At 42.6% G+C, this 23,527-nt stretch overlaps 1 protein-coding gene across 1 annotated transcript; it reads right to left on the bottom strand.

Annotated features, from left to right (window-relative positions):
• Positions 1 to 233: 233 nt before the first annotated feature.
• acin1b (apoptotic chromatin condensation inducer 1b) lies at positions 234 to 23,029 on the bottom strand. Its single transcript, XM_062445113.1, has 17 exons — positions 22,865 to 23,029; positions 20,500 to 20,565; positions 20,241 to 20,352; positions 19,840 to 19,910; positions 18,355 to 19,656; positions 17,661 to 17,743; positions 12,405 to 12,531; positions 7,844 to 7,889; positions 6,572 to 6,717; positions 6,180 to 6,326; positions 5,587 to 5,758; positions 5,273 to 5,418; positions 4,114 to 4,221; positions 3,568 to 3,675; positions 2,490 to 2,859; positions 2,063 to 2,160; positions 234 to 1,974 (listed from the first exon to the last, which is right to left on the bottom strand). The coding sequence occupies exons 1-17, from the start codon at positions 22,997 to 22,999 to the stop codon at positions 1,654 to 1,656; spliced, it is 3,558 nt and encodes a 1,185-aa protein (XP_062301097.1). The 5' UTR covers positions 23,000 to 23,029; the 3' UTR covers positions 234 to 1,653.
• Between the last annotated feature and the right edge of the window lie 498 nt (positions 23,030 to 23,527).

The following is a 23,527-nucleotide window of genomic DNA, read 5'->3' as shown; positions in this document are numbered from 1 at the left end:
TTTTGCTCTCTTAAGTCGCCATAGTCTAAATACTTCACCAGTTAAAGGTCGAGGTTTTCTATACATCAGCTTCTTGAGAGATTTGACTTTTGGGTATCAGGCTGCAAAATTTAAAACCTTAATTATTTAGTTTTTGCTCTTTTAAGTTGTTATATTCATCGTTAATAGCTGTCGACGTTTTTACCACAACTTCTCGATTTGAGCAAAAAACATCCAAGCACACAATCTGATAACCAATTTAAATTTATTCACTTTTTAAATTCTCGGTACATTCAGCACTCAGGAGGAAGAAAAAAAATAGAAGAAAAAAAGCAACAAGAGCAAAACCAACTAAGAACATAAAATTAAAAATATTAAAAAGTGTGACTATTACTCTATTACAGGATAAACTTTTAATTTTCTTATACCTCCTCTCTAAATATATTTATATGATTGACAGGTAAGAGGAGGAGTTTTCTCATATGGAGACCCGGTGAGGAGGGGTGGGAGTGGGGGGGGGGTCACAGCTTCCCGAATCTATTACGTAATAAACCTCCGCTCCAGCTCGGGATGAGAGTTTCACATCCTTCTTTTTTCTCATCCGCTTAAAAAAAAGAAAGACAAACTCGGGCATGTGCACGTGTCCCGCATCGCCACAACATGCAACTTCACGTCTCTTTGTATCGAACACTTCTTTTCTTTTTCTTTATTTTGTTATTTTTTAGGCTTCAGTGTTGAGACTTCAGTACCAGTTGCATCCTTTGTGGGAGAAGAGGGAGAAGAGGAGGAAGAGGAGGGAGAAGGGAGGGGGGGGTGAAGGTTATAACTCACACAAACAACAAACCCACCAAGGATGAAAAACAAAAAAAAACAAAAAAAAACATGATTCATAAAATGTTGACAAAAAAAAGCAAAAACTTTTCCTCACTTTGACAGATTACCTGTAAATTTAGTATAAAAAAATCCTCGTGCTGAAGAGTTGAAACACTAAAACTGATCCTAGAAAATATTTGAAGGTCAGGGATCTATTCTGGACTGGTTTTATTACAGGGTTTTTTGGAGGAAGGAACTGTGCACCCGCAGAACTAAAATAAAGAGGCGGGCTACCAAACCTCAGAGGGACAAAATGCTGAGGCGAGCCAACAACGAAAAAAAAAAAAACCCTCAAAAAAACACAAAAAACACAAACAACGCCCTCTCTGCTTCTTTTTCTTCAACGGAGGAGAATGAAAACAGCAACTGCACGGAGACGAGGAGGAACGCTGCTCTCTAGAGGAGGCTGAACGCTACTTCTGGAAGACGGAGAGAGAACAGGAGAGGAGGAGGAGGAAAGAGGAGGAGGAGAAGGAAGAGAGGGAGAGGAGGAACCGTCTTTTCATTATAAACAAAATAAGTAATTATAACGTTTTATTTTCGTGTAAACCGACGAGGACGACGAGGTGGCGGGGAAATGGCAGAAGTGTGTGGAAGACAACGCTGGCATCAAAGTGGACGAATTAAAGCGTGGTGGGGGCGGCGACAGTGAGGAGCAGACACGAGTCCTTAGATTTTTTGTGGCGTGAGAAATCAGTCGCCAAGTGGGAGACGTCCTGTCTGCCGTTTCCTCCGTTACGCAGCGTCCCCCCCACCCCCCATCTCTCTCTCTTCAGCATTCCCCTGCGGCCGCTCGGCGCCTCAGCGGCGTCTGTCTCTGGGGTTGCTACGGCTACGGGATCGCCGTCCGCTCCCGGTGCCCGTGGAGGGTCGTCTGGGCCGGTTGCCGCCATCCCTCCTCTTGTCTGCCTCTCGGTCTCGGCCGCGCTCCCTCTCTCGGTCTCCGTCGGCGCCTCGCCCGGCTCCTCCGCCGCTCGCCGTCACTCCGCCTTCCTTCTCCCGGGTTTTCAACCTCTCCTCTCTCTTCTCCTCCTCGCGCTTTTTCTCCTCTTCTTGCTGCTCCTTGCGCCTGCGCTCGCGCTCCTTTTGCCGCTCGGAGCGGTCCAAAACCCTCTGCGCCGCCTGGAGGAGAAAAAAAACGATTTAGTCACAGGATATGCGTTTAAACCGATGAGAGCGATGTGGCTCAGTGTGATGGAGAGGTACCGACCTGCTCCTCAGTGAGGGGGAGCCAGTATATACACGGAGCCGCTTTGGTCTTCAGGAACAAGTCGTCCAGCAGCTTCGCCGGAGGTTCATCTCCCTTCTCTGTTAGTGAGGAAACAGACACATAAAGGTTATTTTTTTTAAAACAAAAAAAACAAACACGTAATGATGAAATAATTCATTGATAAAGAGTATGTAAAGAGAGGTGTTTAAAGGATTATAGTAGTGATCATTTTCCAGGCTACTCAAACCCTCTTATAGAAACTTCAGTAAATGATGACTAACAGAAAGAGACAAACACAAACTAAACGTGATACGGTCGACTATCTTGTGCAGTTTTTATATGTTTTTGTGATCTAATCATCAGTTTGTTCCGCTCTGTTTCCTTTCTTTATCTCTTCTATCATTCTCATCGCAGCGAGACATCTCACCCTTCTTTTCGGTCTTCCTCTCCTTGCTCTTGCCCCTCTCCCTCCTCCTCCGCTCTCTATCTCTGGATCGAGAGCGCCGCTCTTCCTCACCGGGTCTGGCGAACTCCCGGACCTTATCCCGGTCCCACTCCCGTTCTCCGCGGGCCCGTTCGCGGCGTTCCATCTCCCTCTCTCGCTCCGCCCACAGATCCCGCACTCCCACCACGCCTCGGACAGAGTCGCGGTCTCGTTCCCTGTCCACGACTCTGTCCCGCTCGCGCTCTTTGTCCCGCTCGGGCATGAGTGGGGGCAGCCGGTTCTGGGGAGCGCCAGGCTGCGGGACACGTTCCTCTTCTTTGACTGGTTTCAGGATCCCTTTGTGAAAGTCAACCTGCAGGAAGAACAAAGAATAGAAATAAATTCACAAATACCGGAGATGTTAAATGTGGAAGAGTATCATTTAAACCTCTAACAAAGACACCACACACAAAAAAATCTGATAGTTTAATGTATAATATGAGTTTGATGCTAACAAAGGCTCTGCTCTGAAAGGTCAGGAACTATTTTCCCAGTTCAAACAGAAAGCAAACATGGTGGATGTTGTGACATCCATCTGCCTACAGTTAAAAAAATCCCCACCTGGATCACTAAGTATGTGGCTGCTCATCTTATATTGTTTCAAAAATAAACCTGTTAATATTTTATTCCCTGAGCCTTTTTACTTTGAGTAACACCAGCTGCCTACAATATGACAGAGCAGTGTATCTGTGAGTTTTTTTTAAATTTTATCTATTCACTTTAAGGTAAAGTTTACAACCCATAAAAAACCGGTGCATCTTAAAAAAATTGCAGAGAAATACGAAAGAGGGAAGAATGGACACATTTGTATCATATATTTAAAATATGAAACTTTAAGATTCAATGTTTTCCCTCTATGATTTTTTTGAATTTTTGAGTAATTATCGTGTTTGTGTGGTTTAAAATAGCCAAATAATAACACACTAATGATGGCAAATCCCAATCATTGAGAATTTAAAATGAGTTAACTCCCCACATTCCCCAACATCTACTGTGATGTTAAGCTGTTTTTTGGCTTTACCTCTTCCTGTTCACAGAAGTCCACGTTGAGGACTTTGGGATTGCTCTGAGGCCATTTGACTCCGTGGAGAACAGCTCTGGTGGACACCGCCTCCTCTGTCGTGGCGTACTGGGAGAACAGGAGAAGACGAACAGCGTTATCTGACTGAAAACGCTCCTTTTACTCAAATGTTTGTTATTAAAAAATTGGATTCAAATCGTTAAAGTAGGTGAGTAAGCAAGGATGGAAAGAACAAGAATGTCTCTATTCATGTCTGAGCTCAGCGACTTTATTTTACGATTTTAATATAAACTTTCAGCAGCATGCAAGAAATAAACTGTAGTGGAAAAGTTTCAGAAATACTCCAACATTCAGGCCCTGTGTGCTCAAGTCTGAGCTTACTCTAAAATACCAATAACTCCAAACAGTAAGCATAAAAACTGTTCAAAACATGCTTTAAATGGTCCTGTTTGGTAGCTGTGTATCAATCATTGAACTCATTTATTGGTGGACACGAGGATTCCCATTCTGAACGCAACATAAATGGTTGCATTTGTTAGTACTGACTGTGACGAAGCAGTGAGACTTGATCTTGTCGATCCAGAAGCCGTCTTCCACCACGCTGCCCGTCTGGTTCAGCAGCTCTTTGAGCTGGCCCAGCGTGAAGGGTCGTACCTGCGGGATCAGAGAGAAACATCAGGGTCAAACAGATTCATGGAAAATTCATCCTGTCCTTCCTGAGTCCACGCAGGATTAATGTGATTCAGTTTTGACAACTTTAATCTGAACGACTTTGTAGATCTTGACTGTTCATGCAGGTAATAACAGGTCATAATTTCCACTCGTCCAACACTTCATGACACAAAACATCTAAAAAAAACAAAAACACCTGACTGAATTGACAAAGGTTTCTGTTGTACTTTGAGATTAACGCCACTGTTTATCAAACAGAATCTAACACGTCCTCAAACGGTCACAAGACAAGAAGATAAACTCTTTTAATTTAGGCAACAACATGTCTTTACTCTGTTGCCACCCTCAGGACAAAACTCACTTTTTTCCCCTTCTGGAGGTGAAAGTAGAAAAAAAACAAAAGCAGTAAACAGCAAGGTTGTTTGTACATTTTAAATCCGTCCAATTTACCAGGTTTATTTTCTGGTAAACAAAGTGATAACGAGCCTCACAGCTTTAAACTTTTAGTCTTGTGTGTTTGGACTCTGTGTGGCTAAGTGGCGATACATAGCTTGTACTCTTTGATCCGTGTCTAACTTAGAGTCTAACCTTGATGACGAAGGTTTAAAAAATCTGCAAATGCCAGTCATTAAATGTGCGATGTCTCATCTTGTCAAAGTCTGTTTAGTCATGCAGTGCGCCCCCGACTTGAGGTGCTGCTCGACTGCGGCTGTAATACCTGGGTAAGAGTTCCTGACTCTAATTACGGGGAAGATGGTGAGGTGGTTACAAACACAATGTGCCTCATTCATGACAACACTTACATGGTACATTTAGAAATGAGGGATTTTTTCTCTAATGTCATTTTAGCTCCACATAGTTTTAGTCTTTGGGTACTATTTGACCAAAAAACAAAGAACATAAGGAAACATTTTTATCTTATCTGCCACTCTAAAAAGTGAGCACATTTAGAGAAGACATGACTTGGAAGAAAAACACTTTTTTCTCTGTATTTTATGACTTTTGATGCATTTATGATGATTTAAAAACCCACCAGATTGGTCACATGGATGATATTTGAGACTTTGCCACGAGGTGGCGAGGGCTGCTTGTTTGTGCGGACGGGGTCGTCGATGGTGACGGACACGCCAGACTTCTGCTGACTGATTGAGCGACGCACCAGACTGTCGCTGGGGGTGACTGGGGTAAAAAAAAAAAAAAACAGAGTGGAGAAAAGGTGAGGAAAAAAGATATTTTAAGTATATAAGTTATATAATTAAAAATGCCGCCAGAGGCATGATCGGGAGCAGGTTTGTAACCAGCTATCAACAGCAATTAAACCCACACATTTTTCACCGAGGCATTTACCTTTCTTTGCTTCTCCCTCAACTTTGACAGACACCTGTGTTTCCGAGGCTTCCTCTGACACGCTGTTCTTCCTTTTGTCTTTGGAAGTCCTGCGCTGTATCTCTCTCTCGGTTTTCTCCACTTCTTCCTCTTCGTTGGCCTGTCCATTCTCCTGGCCGTCACCCGGGACCACCTGGGGAGGAATTACAGTGGTGTGACACGCTTAAAAACACACTCGACTAAAACATAGTTCCCCAAATTAGGCATCGAACATAACAGAAAGCTCAACTTCCGTTTGTTGTTCCATTGCTGCGCACATTAAAAACACTTAAATTCCCTCTTTATAGTAATGATAAACTTTATTTATTGAGCACTTTTCAAAATCCTACTTAGGTTTTTCACAAGGCTGCAAAATACATAAATCATAAAATAACTTTTTAAAAGAGATGAAATAAAAAACTAATGAGTAAAAACCATTTAAATGTAGGAGAAAAAGTAAGAATAGATCAAACATATTTAAAAAAAGAGATAAAAGCAAACAAAATCAGGAGAGGCTGTCCGATACAAGAAGCGACTTAAAAAAGATGGATGACAGGACAAAAGCGTCTCCTCACCTGTGTGACTGTGCGTCGGATCTTGAGGCCCTTGTCCTGGTCGCCCCGGTTGGCGTCCAGACTCTCCTCGTCCCCAGACAGCTGCAGCTCCTCTGGGTGCAGCTCCACCACTGCCTCCTGGCTTACTTTGATGTCTGGGATCAAAGACTGGAGGACAATAGGAGGTCACACACACAGGAGGAAAAGGACGGAGGCAAAGAAAAGAGACGAATAAAAGAGAAGGTGGGGTACAAACAATGATGGTAGGGATGAAAAGAAAAGGCAGACAAATGATTTTTCATAAGTCAGTGTGTAATTCATGTCAGAGGTCAAACTGTCAAACATTAGCCTTAACTAAATCCTCCTGGCACTCGTTGGGATACCTGGTCCAGGTCCCTGTGCTGAGTCAGTACCTTCAGTGAGTCGGTGGTGATGCTGATGGATGGTTTCTTAGCGGTGACGGCCGTGCTGGAGCCCCATCGCCTCTTCCTCCCTGCTGCAGTCCCCGTCTCGGACTCTCCTGCTGCTCCTTCTGTGGTGGCCGGAGACGTCTTGCTGCCTGCAGGAGGAGGCAAAAAATATATATAATTCAGAAGAGTAAAAATACATTCTTGGACAGATGATTGTTCTCAGCTGAACGGAAGTTTAGCGGCACGTCGTTGCATGCTTGAAACCACATGCAAGAAAAAGGTTTACCAAAGTTGACGATTACTAATTGATGTTTACAGAGTTTATAAATGGAATTAGGAGAACTACATCACTATATTTGTTCATTTAAAAAATATATTTTTCACATATTTTTACTTCTACAGAGCTTGGGACCTACACATTAGATAAATGCAGTGCAGTGTGAAGTTGTACAAAAACCAATGTGACTTTAGCTTTGAGTAGTGTGCATAAATATTTCAGAAAGTATTGTAGCTTGGTGATTTAAAAAAAAACCATATGAACAAATATTGTTATTTAGGCAGTAACAGGGTTTCCACAACACCTTAATATAAGAGGATAACACACTCCAATTAACATTGCTGACCAGGAAAAGTGTGAATTTATTTTACATATCTGCAACAGTCGTCCACTGTTGTTTTCCTCTGAGAAGTCACTGGTCTACAGTCATTTTATAAATACATTACAGCAGGTGGAGATAAACCAACCAGTGCCATAAAGCAGGTAACTTATTGACATAAAACATATTGTAGTTTTTTTCTGACATGATTTTATTGTGTAGAATTTACTCTTACTTTCACTGATCATATAAACATGTATCACTGATAAAAAAGAGTGTACAATTCTCCATAAAAGAAACTCTTCACCTGTTTAGATGTGATCACTATAGTTGGCAAATGCATAATTTATCATATAAATAATTAAAAACAGAGTTAAAAAGAGTTGTATATATGTTCAGTGTTGGGCTCTGTTTGTGGAGGTCATATAAAATGAATTGCACTGTGACTCTAAACTGAACTCTTGTATATTCAGCATGACAGTCATACGGCTCATTACTCATTAAAAAGTCATTATTGTGAATTTGTATCCATTCTTATATAATTTTCAGCTTCTTTTAAGTCAAAAACGTTAATTTACAGCTACGCAAATATATTTTGCACGTGAAATTTTATATGCTTCCGGTAGGATGACAGATCCAGGAGTCGAGAGGATTGTGCGGGAGGGACTGCTGTACTTACTGGTCAGGGATATCTTGCGAGCAGCGAAAGCCTTAGGAGTGGTGCTCTGGAAAAAGAGAGAGACAGAAAGAGAACATACAGAACCCCAGGGGTGTGGGGCGACATGAGAAACGAGAGTCCAGACCCAAACAGGCAACAACAGAGAGGAGGTGAAACAGGAACAGTAGGGGGGGGGGGGGGTAGTTGGGGGAGGAGGAGGAGAGGGGTAAAGTAACAAGAGGCCTGGAGACTCCAATTGTACCACATTAAGGAGAGGGGGTTCTGCTTTGTCGATACAGAGAGACTCCAGACACATTTCCGCCTTCCACCTCTGCTCAAAGACACTGAGATAAATCATTAATCTAGTCTTTTGTGTGTGTGTGTGTGTGTGTGTGTGTGTGTGTGTGTGTGTGTGTGTGTGTAGTACAGGATGTGCATTAGGGACAAGAGGAGGCCTGTGTGCAACTCAAACTGGGTCGTATCTTAATGTGGTTTGTTATCAGGAGTCTGAGCGGGAGAAGGAGCCCAGCAGAGTCGATCCTGTCACTTTACAACACCGAGACTTACAAATGTTGTAACGCTGCTGCATTTATCCTTGCTAGTTGTAGCGTTTTGCAAATTTCGGTGACCACTTAGCGTAAATCAAATGCAGTGTAGTTGAATCAAGTGTTGGATTTTTTATTTTGAATGTGCTTTTTTATGAGTTCTTTAGTTCTGTGGAGCAGAGGTGGAAAACAGAGTGCAGAGATCTCAAAGATCAGTCAGAACGAGTGTCGGTACTGCAGTTGAAATTTGCCTCGGAGATTAGTCAAATTAAACCATAGTGTTTAAAAAGTATGATGAGCTCTGCCATCTTGGTATCATAAATAAATGTCAAATTAAAACTGCAGTACAGCTCAAAAATTTGCAGTAAAATTACAACGAGGAACGAGTTAATTCCTCTTTTCAATGAACCAAAAAAGATTAGGAGAAAAGTCCTTTTTTAGTTTTTTTTTTTTTAACAAAGTATTCCTTTAAAAATGTAAACATTTTAAAAGAGAGGAATAATGACAAGTCATTTCCTGGTACCATTTGACACCTGAATCCTTACTGGCTCGACTACGGCCCAACCGCACGACAGTGTGTACTGTATCTAGGCAACAAGGATCCAATCAGAGTAGGCTGAGGAGTGAGGGCAGGGCTCGATATGAGTGTGCAGATTAGCCAGCAGACAGGAACTGATCACTGGATTGGACTTTTTGTCTTGAAGGGGGGGCTGTGGTTGGACTTTTTCTTGATCGACACACAGAGTCTCATTTCAGTCTTTTTGGGGGAGCAAAGAGTTTCAAATTGTCTTGTGATGGATTGTGACGGGGTCACGGGTGAAGTATACTTTGTTAAAGTCTTTGATTTGTGAGTGGAAAAAAAATCCATTTTGTGATGCTAGGGTCGACTGTCTTTGACAAAACTGTCTGTGTTCTCCGATATTAAGTCCTAAAAGCCTTTTAAGACACTCGGGTGTGTTTTAAATGTCATAACATCAACAACAACAACAGCAGCTTGTCCTGGAGGTTTCTGTTCACTGTCCAAGATATTTGTAGTCCTGTATTTAGCAGCTCCTGAGGTTTCCATTTCCATAAAGTTTGCGGAATATAGGAAAAAAAGGAAGTCTTTAAATGGCAATGAAGGTGGAAAAAATAATCCAAATAATTTGTGTTTTTTTTTGGTTCAATTACAATCCAGGGAAATATATCAAATGAGAAGACTGATGGATATCTTCTCGAGTATATTCACTGGCATGAACGCCTCCACACTCGCACGAAATCATACGAGATGAAAGGGCCAAGGAGTTGTGGGTGTAGCGGGTGAAGAGCTGGATGAAGAGATAAATACAACTACAGCAACAACAACTGCAGTTGTCCATCCACCAGGTGCGGAGCAGATGCCGAATATCACAACCTCCTGGTGACACTCGAGTTCACTGACAGTGTGGCCGCAGGGATGGTGAAGGTGAGGGCGATGATTTGCTGAGTGAATCCAGCTCTCTTGGCCCCTGAGTGTGGATGTTGAAAGTCATCGTGAACTGAACCCACAAAAACTCTCGATGCATTAATGTGTGTCAGATTAAAACCGTTGGCAGTAAGTCCTTTATGAGTTCAAGGCAGCTTTGAAGGAGTGGTGTAAGAGTTTGGTTGTATAGCTCAGTAACGGAAGTCCTTAAAAAAGCAGAGCAGCTCGTCAAAGCAGGCGATTACCAATTAGTCCACATCGTAATGTCTCATACACATTTTTTTTTTAAAAAGCCCCAGCTGCTCTCTTGGAGTGTGTTTAAAAGCCTTAAAAACCCCAGCAGTGATCTTGATGGAGCTCTGATCACTCTGTGGGTTACTGCAGTGGTCCTCCAGGTCATTACCCCGCCCCACAGGCAGGGGGCAGTGCGGGACTGGAGGCAAAAATGAATTTCTTTTTGTCTTTTCTCTGAATGAATGACAAACTTGCATCTGACTGTCGGAGGTTTGGGAGGATGACACTTGAAGGACTGTGCTCATCCTCAAAATGGCAGATGGAGGGGAAGGCGGCAAGGGGGGCGGGTGGATTGAGAGAGAGAGAGTTGCACAACCTCGCTTCCTCTTCTCTTCTCTTACCCCCGTCCATCATTCATCACCACCACACACACACACACACACAGTGCAGTGCAGTACAGTCCAGTCCGGTTCAGATCAGCGAGCAGGCTTCCAACCCCCTGAGGCTGGGTTACCATGACAACTGTGTGCTGCTGCAGTTACCATGGCTGCCGCTCATGCTGCTGCTGCTGTCGGGTGGTGGTCTGACTCGAGCCCCAGTTCCTGCTGGCTCAGCGTGTCACTGGAGGACTACGGGGGGGGGAGGAGGCCTCGCGGGCTCAGGCTTTACTCAGTGCCATGGGGGTCGCAGACTCTGGGCCTAATTCAGGTACCAACGACGCACTTGGGCATAGCGGGACAGGAGTTGTAGGAGTAGGAGGAGGAGTGGAGGAGGTGTTGGTTGTGGTGGTGGTAGTAGTAGTACGCAGCAGGTACCATTAGGGGCAATGGAAGAGGCATGGGCACCTTCATAACAAAGCAATCAATGGGGTTTTAAACAGCAGTCACACCATAAATATATATAGTGAGAGAGAGAGAGAGAAGCGTTCATGATGGGATACAAAAAGGCAAACGATGGAAAGTGAAGGGGATAAAAGAGGGGAGAGAGCGAGAGAGATAATAACAGAGAGAGAGAGAGATATGCAGTGTAAAAAGAAGCAAGCCAGAGGATGAAAACACGGTGAAAGAAACAGCAAGAAACAAGCCCTGATGCATCTCTCTACACACACACACACACACACTGTCAGGGTCCATTACTCATGCAAACCCACGGAGGAAACTAAAAAAAACCCACCGACCCACACGGAAACACACACTGGAAAGAAAACAAAAAACATGATGATAATAACTTCAATAGCGCAGAAGCTCACCAGTAAATGTAATTACTCTAGATAAGAAAAGTTGAGAGCTCGGTGCCGGTAATGTAGCGTAATGTGAAACTGTGAAGGTTATAAATATTGTATAGCTGTATTTAAACAAACAGCTTTATATTGAACTAACAGGAATTATCTGATGTATAATTAAGTATTAAATGTGAATGTCTGTAATAACATTAAAATTATATAAAAAAGAAACTGCTTGTTATAGCATTAAACGCACTTTGAGATATGATGAATCTCGTCAACCCCGACACACCAAGTTGAATTCGACGAACCTGAACCGACCGATGTTTTCAATTAAAATCTTTAAACTGGGCACGATGCAAAAAATTCATCATCTTAATGTTGATATGCATGTTAGAGCCCTATATGAGCTGATTAAAAAAAGGTCACGTGACAGAAGTCAGTGATGAAACAGCGGTGTCGGCTAGCAGCTAACGTATTAAAACGGATGACTTTAAAGACAAAATTGTAGACAATACGTCATCGAGGGCTAAATCGATGGCACCTTTGATGGTTGACAGTCACCTTGGCGTGTCAGGGGACTTCGAAGTTTAACGTTTCTACTTTCTCAACATACAGACAACAAACAGAAATCCACGAAGCGTGGACTCCTAATTTAACGAACTATTACCCGTCCTCCCTATAACATTGCTCTGCAGGGCCCCAGACAAGACGAGTGGTGTGTGAGAGATCATCTAAAGTAAACTAGTTAATTATGAGTTATTATTATTAGTTGAATTAAAAACACAGATGGAAGGGATCAGTTCATTCCCATTTACCCCCAAGGACCCAACTCCAACTCAACCCCGTTTTGTTTTGTTCACCTACGAACATTTGCGAAAACGTCCCAATTCGGTAATCTGTTGAGCATTTAAGAGGATATAATAATCCAAAAAAGAATGTGTCCGCAGCTACCAATGTCGGGGGGGCGGGGGTTGTGTTGGTTTTGAGTGACTCTCTCAACTTATGCTGCCAACTATAAAACATGCTTATATGTGAATGAGGATGCAGGTTAGTGGGAGACAGAGCAAAGACCCTTAGGTGCACCCCCCCACCCTTCCTCCCTACCCCCTACCCCCACCCTCTCAGTGACCTTACCTCCTCCAGGCGACCCTCGTTGCTGTTGTTGTCCGGCTCAGCTCCGGAGGCCGGCTGCTGGGCCATGGAGCTCTCGGAGTCTGGTTCCACCTCGGTCACGGCGGCTGCGCTGGGCTCTGACACCTCCCTGCAGCAGGAGGAAGAAGAGGAAGAGGAGTAGGAGAGTGAGGAGGGGAACACAGGTGGGGTGAGAGGACCGAGAGAGAGAGAGAGAGAGAGAGAAAAAAAAAAAAGAGATTACGTGATTTTTATTGCATTGTATTTAAATTTGACACATGAAAGCTCCTTGTTTTAGAGGGCACTGATAATGACCGTCATTATACTCAATTACCATGATGACAGGGCCTGGCAGCACCTTACATGTTACACTGCCAAAAACGGATACCTAACAACATCTGAGCGGGTGCGACTGCTGCGCTGACAAGCAGATGGACACAAAAACAAACCAGCATCTTTCCTTTGCCATCGGATTTTATTTTATTTTGCTCAGGTTAAAATGTATACCTGAAAACAACAGTTAACTGTTAATCATCCTTAAAGATTAGTGTCAAACTGTAAAATTTCACGCCTTCATCACATATCTTTGTCACATGTGGTCGATAACTACATTTAAGGATCATTACAAAAAATATAACATATCGATATAGGAAGGTTTTTACTCCTTAATATCCGTATCCGCCCCCAAAAATCAAGTATCGGCCGGGTCTTTATTCTCATTTATGGTGGCTGGATCAATGACAATATAAATTGAACTCCAAATTAATGATCAGAAAAATAATCTGGAGCTGTTTTGTCATGTAAAAGTCATTGATCGTTATAATTTGACATTTTATGCACCAAGCGATTAATCAGAAACGAGCATCTTTAGCTGCCACATCGAAATCAATCCAGACGCTGCCTTTGAGCTCAGCTTTTAGAGAGCGGTCGATGCGAGTGTTGAGTCTGAGAGGAGAGACAAAACGATGTGCGGGACGAGAAAACACTGCAGGAGTCAGAGGAAGGGTGCCGGAGGCCGGTGATCTGGGTCACTCCCGCTATAAATAACTCACCAGCTAACTGACACCCAGGGTCACAAACACTCCTCAAACGAACTTGTAGTCGAAGACACACAGCTGACAGCGTGTGTGTGTGGTCTTCATCTGATCCGTGCTGGGTCATTATTGAAGAAAAAAAAACTCCACCTCTAATTCAGCTAAAGATGGTCATGCTTTGTAGCTGCTATGAGTCAGACCTCACACAGCCAAACACTTCTTTAGATGTGCTTTTACTTTATTTTATCTTCGTTATCAAAGACAGAATCAAACCAAGCATAGGCCATTAATATATTTTTAGCTACACCCCGTCTTCCCCTTACCTGCGCTATCAAAAACCTCCTCCGCTGCCTCTGTGTGATGACAGACACCCAGGCGGCGGCACCCTGTAGGTGGGAGAATCACATCCTCTAGCATTCCCCCCCTCTCTCTCCATCACACTGCACCTTCGCCTCTACTGTTTGATTCATTGCGGTTATTTCTTTTTTCTTTTAGATTGCGCTCCGTAATTAGCATTTGAATGGAAATGGAGATGAATAATTCATTTTAAAAAGTGCTTTCATTTCCACAAAGCATCAAAACAAAACTACACCGATCTCTACAGCATGTTTTGTCTCTGCTTCAGTGTTAAATGTTTCATAATTTATTGCATAAAAGTTGTATATATCTGTGGCCGAAATGTGTAAGTAGTCTGTGCTAACTGCTGATCACCCAAATAGGGCGCTGACTCAAAGATTGATGTGGTAGGTGTCCAAATGGACCCCCAGACGTATCTCTGACTAAAACACTGAGTCACTTTCACCAAAAAAATAAAAAATAAAATCAAAATCAAAGTCTTTGGTTTTAAACTAGTTAATTAAACCCATGCCCTCCCTTTCGTTTTCAAGGAAGGTATCATCTTGCTGGTAATTACTCACGCGGTCTCACTCGCCAGCTCAGACAGTCAAATCTCAGCTTTTACCTTTCTCCGTGACATGTAAAACGCGGCCACTGGCAGAGGTCCGCGACGTCTTTAAAAAAATAAAAAAGGGAGGAGGGAAGTGACTGTAACGTTAGTAGTGTCTGTACTACTGAATTTTACCCAGAGGGTTACGAGAGCCGGTTCAACCTTTTTCTCTGGAGATTAGTCACTGGCACTGAGTATGTGTAGGCAGGACAGCATTTACCCCTCCTCCACACACACACACACACACACACACCACTCTGAGTCTTCTCCTCATTTGGCCAAGGTGTGGATGTCAATGTCAATTGTGTGTCTGTGTTTGCGTGTGGGACTCATGGGCACCTGCATAGGCTATAAAGCGAGGCAGATGTCAACTACAAATATATCCCCCTTAGGATCAGGAGCAAGGGGTGGGAAACGGCCATGCCAAGGTGATGTAATGATCACTGAGATAGAAAGAGAGTGAATAACTGTGTCTGTATATTGAAGCCGCTTTAATCTACATCTAAAAACTTTATATTGATATCATGAGACTGAAGTAGAGATCAAACTTGAGGAAGATGATCAAAATCTGAAAGTGACCGATAATGTCTCAATCGACCATAAAAATAGACCAAAAAAAAAACAACAACACAATGTCACCGATCAAATCAGACATGTAGTCAGGCTCCCAAAAGGGACGAGGAGAGGAGTGTGAGTGCCGGTGCCAGCTGGGAGAATTATATCACACCATAAGGGCCCACTCACACTGACTGTACAGCTAACAGATGTCTGCTTTAATGATCTCCCTTGACTACAGTGAGATCATTAAGAGCTACAGCCACACAAAACCCAAAAATAAATAAATAAAAAATACAAATACTGTGGGGCCGGCCAACAAGATGCAGCACAGTGTGGTCCAATTTAATAGAAAATAAATTGAGGATGTGTCTATTTGGGGAAAAATAGGGTTAAAATTATGTTCTAGGTTAAAAATCCCATGATAGGATATGTTAAGGTCAGAAGGAAGGAAAGGGAGGGAGAAGGAGAGAGAGAGGGAGGGAGAGAGGAGGGGTAGAAATCACTGCCTGCATGATTTACGCCAGTACAACATTAAACCTGAGCCTATCATTTATTCATCAGTGTATTCTTTAAATGTAAAAGCTATTTTAAGCTCTTATCAAAGAAGGGAGACCCCCCTTTCCTTCCCTCCACCCTCTCCTCCTCCTCCTCACCCTACCAAAAAGAAAGGGGAAAAAAAGCACCCAACAAAAGCCTCTCACTCACTGCGGTCCCCACCCCAAGTCCTCCTCACATGTAACATGACCAGGCCGGTATGTGAACCGGCATGATATCATATTTAACGAGCAGGGGACACCGGGACTGATGTACTCCCCCCCCCCTCCTCCCTCTCTCCCGGTTGCTTTCTAGATAAGAGGTGTGAAAGTACATGCACCAACCTGAAACCTACTGTCGCCCTCTGGCTCACTCTTACCCGTTTTTGTTGCCTTCGGACAGCATTGTGGCCGGCCCCGGGACGGAGGGAACCCCCAGCGGATGGAGAGTCACCGGTTATCGGTAAAGGTTGAGCCGGTCAGGCGTGGCTGGAAACCGGGGACGCGAGTTTTTTTTAAATAAAAATGATATAATAAAAGATAAACGCCGCCCGTGGTTGATCTCGCTTGCTGGTTAGCCGATCACTGCGTCGCTATCAAGGATGCAATGCACGCATGGCGGCCATGTTGGCTCAAGAAACCAGCGTCAAGTGAGCAGGAGTGCAGCAAACTACCTTCCGGTTTAAGGATTTTTCAACATTAAAGCACTCATAAAACGAGAAGAAATGGTGACTCTGAGTGAGCTCAAACGCGGAGTACTGCCAACAAGGAGAGGAAATTACACGGGGAAAAGAAGTAAAAAAGGGGGCAAGGCGAATAAGGACCCCTTACACCCCCTCCCCAGAGAAAAGAGCCACGCTGTTTGTAGGGCTGCCGCATCAAACGCCTGACAAGAAATACAACCTGCTATTATTAACTTAGGAGCACCAAGTTTACAACCCATTCAGGCTCAAGAGCAAATAGAGGTATGCTGCGGTCATTTCCATCAACAGTATTTTTTCCCCAAGCTGTAGACATGTTTTATTGTCTTTGAATGATGTCAAATAATCCTCAGGACATAATTTTAACAGGCTCAATGAAAACATCACAACTCAAGCAACAAACCACAGTGTAATAGGACTTCATATTATGAAAATCCAAGTTATTAGAGCTGATAAATTTAAATAAAGATCAGCTGATCCATGTCCTTTATAATTTGTTATACTCTATGAAGGGATGGATATTTTTTGGTGGGTTTTGTCAGCTACAGTACAACTGAAATTAAAATATACACATTAAACACACCTGTTTAAGATGAGCCTACGCCAAAATGATTGAGCCCCAGTATCGCTGCTTGCCACTTTCATCCAAACAGTAAAGTGTGAAATCGATCATTTGTCGCAAATACATACACACACACGTATATACAGACAGATAAAGACTCCTTCCATTTTTAGTGCTAGTGTCCTTGAGGTGAATTTTTTCCTTAAATAAGATGGTGTGAATCTTATTTCCTTCATGTGTTTTCTGTATCGGCCGCTGTGTGTCGATTCGGGGAGGCTCGCGTTCTCTTGGTAGTTTCCGGCCTCCCTGTCCTCCGGTATTTTCCGAGAACTCTTCATTTCAAACAACTTTACACTCAACACTGCACTTCCTCGGGTCCTCAGCAACAAACCCGCCAAGTATGAAGGCGGTCAGATGAACGGTTGTCATGAAAATCGTGGCCGCCAGATTGGAGAGGTTCAAGATCAGCTTTTAATCACACCTTTAATATTTCTCACTCAAACAAAACTTCACACTCGACGCTTCACTTTGTCAGCAACACACCCACCAAGTGTGAAATAGATAAGATAAATGGTTCTCGAGATATGCAAAGACAATATAGACATACATAAAGAGAGTCCCCGCTTTATAGTTCAATATATGAAAGATTACTTGATATAAAAATGCAAAGTGTGGAGGGTTAGGATCATAACTTTAAGAAAATATATTATTTACAACGTCCTAAGAATGTCTCAAATCACATTACAGAATAACACACATCACAAAGTAATGATCTGAGACAGAAAGCAAGGAGGTGGTGTGTTCAGGTGCAAATTAATAATGACTTTTTTGCTGGTGTAACTTTTCAACTTCAGCCACAAATGATTTGAAGTCTTGATTTCACTGGACAAAGAGGATATTTGTACTTAAAGTGAATGTTACTGACCTTTTTGTGAGGTGTTCTCTCTCCGCCCCTTTACTCAGCTTCGTCTTTTTCTCATCATCTGGCTCTCGTCCCTGATCAGTTTTCTGTGAGATGATTGAAAATAAAACACATTAAAAGGCAATATATAAGTGTCAATATGATGTCAGTGATTGACATGATTCCCCAGATTAAATTTAATATTTAGAAACATTGTATTCCATTACCTTTATTTAATATAAACAAGTTATCATGTAAGATCATGCCAAACTAGTCGGCAGTTATTGAAAATTTAGTGTTTTTAAGCAAGTTGAATTATCTGGTATACGTTTTTATCGTTACACCACTTAAACTTTTTTGCCATAATCCTCTAATATATTCTCTCAAAATGGATTAAAATAAGTGATTTTATGCTCGTTCCACAAAAAAAAGAATGTGTGCGAGTTATTCATATGTTTATTTTCTAATTTTAACCCCTTTAAATTTGACTAAACCACATGGACACACAAAAAAAACCCATCACTGACCCAAAAATGAATGTCTGTATAAATCATAAAAAAGCAAATTTTCTTTTAAATGCACAGCAGAAAATCTTAAAAAAGAAGCCAATCTTCTGGAATAATTGGATTTTTATACTGTTAAAACAAACACTGGTGCATCATGCGTGGCACGACATTGGGTTTACAAGCAGTACAGCTCACAGATCTTGATCACTGACCTTCAGCTGCCTGGCAGGACGAGGTTTCTCCCCGGCGGAGGAAGACGATTGAGATGATGAAGAGTCGGATTTGGAGTCAGAATCAGATGAGGAACCTGAATCTTGGGCCTCGGTCTTAGCCATTCGTTCTCTGTTGGCCGCCTGCTGTCTCTTCTCCCGCTCCTCCTCCAGCTGTCTTTTCTTTCTTCTCTCCTCCTCTTCCTCGAGTCGTTTCCTCTCCTTTTCCTTCTCCTCTTCCAAACGTTTCTTCTCTCTCTCGCTCTCCTCTTTCTTTCGTTCTTCCTCCTGCTCTTTCTGTCGTTCCCTCTCTCTCTTCTCCGCCAGTCGCCTCTCTTCCTCCAGCTCTTTGTTCTCCTGTTGCCTCTTTCTCTCCAGTATTTGCAGCGGAGATTCAATGGGTGCTGTGGCTGCCACTGACATGACAGACCCGGTACTGGAGTGTGCGGCCTCTCCGGACACAGTCACAGCTGAGGTGGTCTCGCCTGCCCGGAAAGCCCCCTCTGATTCCATCTTGTGGACCAGCAGAGAAAGGGGTCCTGGTTTGCGCTTCACAGGCGGCTCAGGACTGCTGGAACCGGAGCTGGATTCAGAGTCCTGCCTCTGCATGGTGGAAGGTGGGACAGATGCAGCCCTTGGGTCTTCTCCCTCCTGGTTGTCTGGGGGACTCTGCTTGGGAGTGTCGGGGAGGGGGAACAGGTTGGGTGGTGGAGAGGGAGGAGGAGTGGGGTGGCGCAGCTGCATAGGGGTCTCGAGTACCTGCGGTGGTGGGATGTGCTGCGGAGGCTGAAGCTTGCGTTTGGATCTTGCGCTTGCCGCTGGGCCACTAGGGGGCATCTGTTGCGGTGGAGGAGGAACTCTGTTGCCTTTTCGTGCCCCGCCGGGACCGGGACCAGGCCCCCAATCATCATCATCCTCGCTCTCGTCATCACCGTCGTCATCTTCATTGCTGTCCTCCTGGACACGACCTCCGGACACGACGCCGGCTGATCGGCTGAGGTGGAGGACAGGATGGGCCGAGCCGGGCTCGATGGGCGCGGTGCCCTCCTTCTCCTGGGCTCGGGACACGGCAGGGGGCAGCCCCTGGCGGTCAGGCTGGCCCAGGACGCGCACTGACAGGGAGGCTACGGCGCGGGGAGGAGACGGGGCCGGTGGCTCCTTGTGTCCTTGATGAAAGGAGGCTCGCTGCATGGTTGGAGCAGGACCCACATCAGGCCCACATGCCATCTTCCCATGACCCATCATTGATCCTCCTCCCCTCTCCTCCGTCCTGGTGAGTGAGGGCTGAGAGATTTTGGGATGATGCTGCCGGGCACAAAAAAAATTGATCTAGTCCGTGAGAAAACATTCTGCCCTCGAGATAACTACATATGTTCTGTTTTAATGTCCAAGTATTAAAAACGTATTATAGATTCTGACCTATGTGTAGCAGCTTAAATGTTTCCTGAGGGAGAAGTTCTTAGTTTTTCCTCATTGAAAGATACTGACCTTGTCAGGATAGGAAGAGCTCTCATTGTCCTCCGAGTGGTCTTCATCCTCTTCCGGCACTGCTGGGCTTTCTGTTAGAGGGAGACATGTAACATGTGACATTTTTCCTGTAATGCATGATTCCCAAACTTTTCAACGTCCTAAATTTAGCTTCAGTCAGTTGATATTATAAAAACTTGGTGTAATATGTTTATACGTTTATGAGCACGTTGATAGAAAAATTACATGAAAATAAATGAGTACAAATTTTGAAGTACACAAATGAACAAGACTGCTGAAGGAGAAAGAGAGAGAGAGAACGAAAGAAAGACTGTCCAGTTCTTTCTATCATGTGGCAGACACTTGAATTCTCATCTGGTTCGTGACTGTGGTGTTTATGCGGTGTTGTTGTGTTTATGTACCATCAGCCTCTTCCTCTTGCTGGGCCTCTCTCTCAAGTCTCTGTCGAAGGAGCTCCTGCTGCTTGGCCAGGTACTGTTTTATGAAGCTATTCTGGCTCATCTCCTCCCCTATCTACAAGACAAAACAGTACATAAAAAACACTTTATAACAATCCACGTGCTGTAAGCAAAAAGCAAAGGAGTCGTGCTTCTCTACAGAGCCCAAAATAACCAAACCTTTGTTGTTGAAATTAGCTCATCTTCAAAAATGTCCTCTTACCTGAGAGTTGGGCTGCAGCCCACTGTGAGAGGAGGACGACTTCTGCAGGTTTTCGAGCATCAGAGCCTGCAGGGAACAAGGAATGGAATTTATTTTAATTAATAAATTATATCACATCACGTCTCATATCTACAATTTTACTTTAAAATGTGTTTTGTTTGCTGGCTAGTTCAGTGACTCAATTATAAAACCTGCTTTGTCTTATAAAATAGTGATTTGGTTGCTGCCTGGGGTCACACACTTTGGAAAACATTTGAAAACAACAAAAAAGATAACTCACTAAATGAATACAAAATAAGCCCCAAAATCTAGTATAGGCAACATACTGTAAACTCCATCAGGTTTTTTTCAAAGACACACATATTTTAAATGTAAAAAAACCAACAGTTTTTCACACACATACGTTGTGTACATAATTTTGACAAAATACAATGTTAACTATCAGCTACTTCACTATTAATCAGAATGAAAAAGGGATTAACACTCTTATAATACTTACTAAAACTCACTAAAACAGTTCAAATATTACTTAATTGCATCTTTATTCAAATGAAATACATACAATTAATATTACTTATTCATCTGTGCTTCTTCTTTCAAAAATCTAAGTGCAACGTTTCATGAGCAACAAATCTAGTGAGAGCACCACTACCTAAATGTGCCACCCCAGCACAGCCTCATTTACACATGATTTAAATCTAAATTCAGCCACACTCTGGCCCAATACAGACAAGTGTTTTGAATATATGAAAATCTGGAAAAAGAAACCTGAGAGATGTCGGGGACACTCCACTGTGATTTTATTACGTACTACACTCACTGTATTTTTCTTCAGCTAATGAATAATTTACGGTAGCATTATATTTTAACCTTAAATATGTTTTGCATTGTGACATACAGTGTTTCAATGTATTAGTATGTTTGATCATGTTTGTGTTTAATCACAAACCTATCAGGCCCATAGATACCATTGTGGTCACATCTGAGAATTTAGGGCTTTATTATTTTCATTCATAGTTAATCTACAAAATATTTTCCAATTAATCATTTGTTAAGAAAAATTAAGTGAAAAAAGTCAATTAAAATTACCTAAAGCCCAATATATGACCAAATATCCCAAAGAAATAACGTTTGTTCTCATGTAAGACGAAGAAAACTAGAAAATTGTTACAAATAACCTAACTTACCCTGACCCAAAGTAATGTTAGAGATATATGCTTAAAAAATATCTTAAATAATTATTCAATTATCAAAGTAATTGACCATGATTTGCAACATAAACATGAAACATTTTGAAAAGTTTGGAAATGTTGAAGTCACAAAAGCAAAATAGTAATGTGTGTATTTCAATTAGTGCTCTATATAAAGTTTTAAAATAAAAAATATAAGTGTTGAGTTAACTGGTTAATTAAATGTTTAAAATATAATTTGAGGCATTATTTTGAGTGTCTGGTTAAGGGTGAAAGTGATAAAATGAATGAAATAAATAATACTATATATGGTAAACTATCTAAGGGTAAATAAATCTGAAATTTATAGATGTGCAATATGCAGAAGTTCCAGATCTGGTTTGACGATAAGACTTGATGACATGTATACAAAATTAAGAGCAACACGTATAACCTATTTTTCTTCAAATAAAAAGTTTAATAACAAAAAATAAAAATAAAAATATAGAAACAACATATAAGTGAAAAGTTATATAGGAGCTTGGTTAATTAAATGTTTAAAATATAATCTGAGGCATTATTTTGAGTGTCTGGTCACATGTTAGGATCTAAAACCCTGGATCCGGAATGACACCCACGGCTGTTTATAAACTGAATATCTTCTGCAAAACAATCCTAACCACACAAAAAATCTAGTTTTACCCTAACAAAATAAAAAATTGCGCGCAATAGTAAAGCGTTTAAAATTGTGTTTACGTTCCGAAGCGCGCCCCCGTCACCCCCCAACACACACACACACGCGCATAGGGAGTGAGCGCGTTCACGGTGTTGTACTGTACACTATGTGCGGCTCTGCTCGCTTTACACTCAGTTTAGGCCTCGACTTGACAGGTGCACACTCTTCAACTGTGAGCAACACGGCGCACCAAAGTAGTTACACTCGGTCGCGGTAGTCGGTCAACTACAAATAACCGCAAACAGAAAGATTTGCTTTTGCGTAAAATAACATAACGTGTCCCGGAGGGAGGTTTATGTATTCCCGCTTCCGAGCGAGCCCACACACACACACACACACACACCGTTACAACGGCCTCTAATGTTAACTGCCCCCCCGCCAACCCCCGCCTCTCGCCTCCTGTTAAACTTAGCCAGACTCGACACAGGCGTCCGTAACAAAACGCAGGAAGAAAACTCACCCCTTTCAGTCGCTTAATGAGTGTGTTTTTCTGCCCGCTTTTCGGCAGGTTTCTTTGCTCCAGGGCGGTTTTTAAATCCGCGACTCGGAGCGATTGTAGAGGTTTTCCATCAAGCGTAATATCTTCGTCCGCCATTTTGCTCCCCTTCGCTTGTGTAAACTCCGGCGAGCGTCGCTACGGCTGCTGGTCGGCGTCACCACTCGGATGTTTCCGGAAACGCTCGGGCTCGGCCGAATCACAATGACAGCTCTGTGGCAGTTTTTAACATCAGTGTGACAATTTAAACGCTAGTCGCACTCATTTATTCAAACTTTATTCAAACTTGTAACCCTTAAACAGGCAGGAGTGGAAAATTAGATGTTAATTATTCTTTTTATTTATTTTTTATTCACTTCGATGTTACTATGCATCTCATCTGCACTTTAGTAAATTATTTCCACAAATAATTAAAAAAATATTTTGGAAACGTTGCCCCTATTAAGGTATTAAAAAAATGTATACATGTATGTATCTCCTGGTGCATGTTGCCTGTCAAAATTATTTATCATATTTAACTCGTACTTTTACTAACCCTACATTAATGATGAGTATATATAGCCCCCCAGTCATCCTGCAACTAAAAACACATACTGCACTCAATAATCCACACACATTTTTTGCATA

The sequence above is a fragment of the Scomber scombrus genome, chromosome 23 (assembly GCF_963691925.1).
Source record: "Scomber scombrus chromosome 23, fScoSco1.1, whole genome shotgun sequence".
NCBI classification, from domain to species: domain Eukaryota; kingdom Metazoa; phylum Chordata; class Actinopteri; order Scombriformes; family Scombridae; genus Scomber; species Scomber scombrus.
This window is presented reverse-complemented; position numbering and strand designations above follow the sequence as displayed.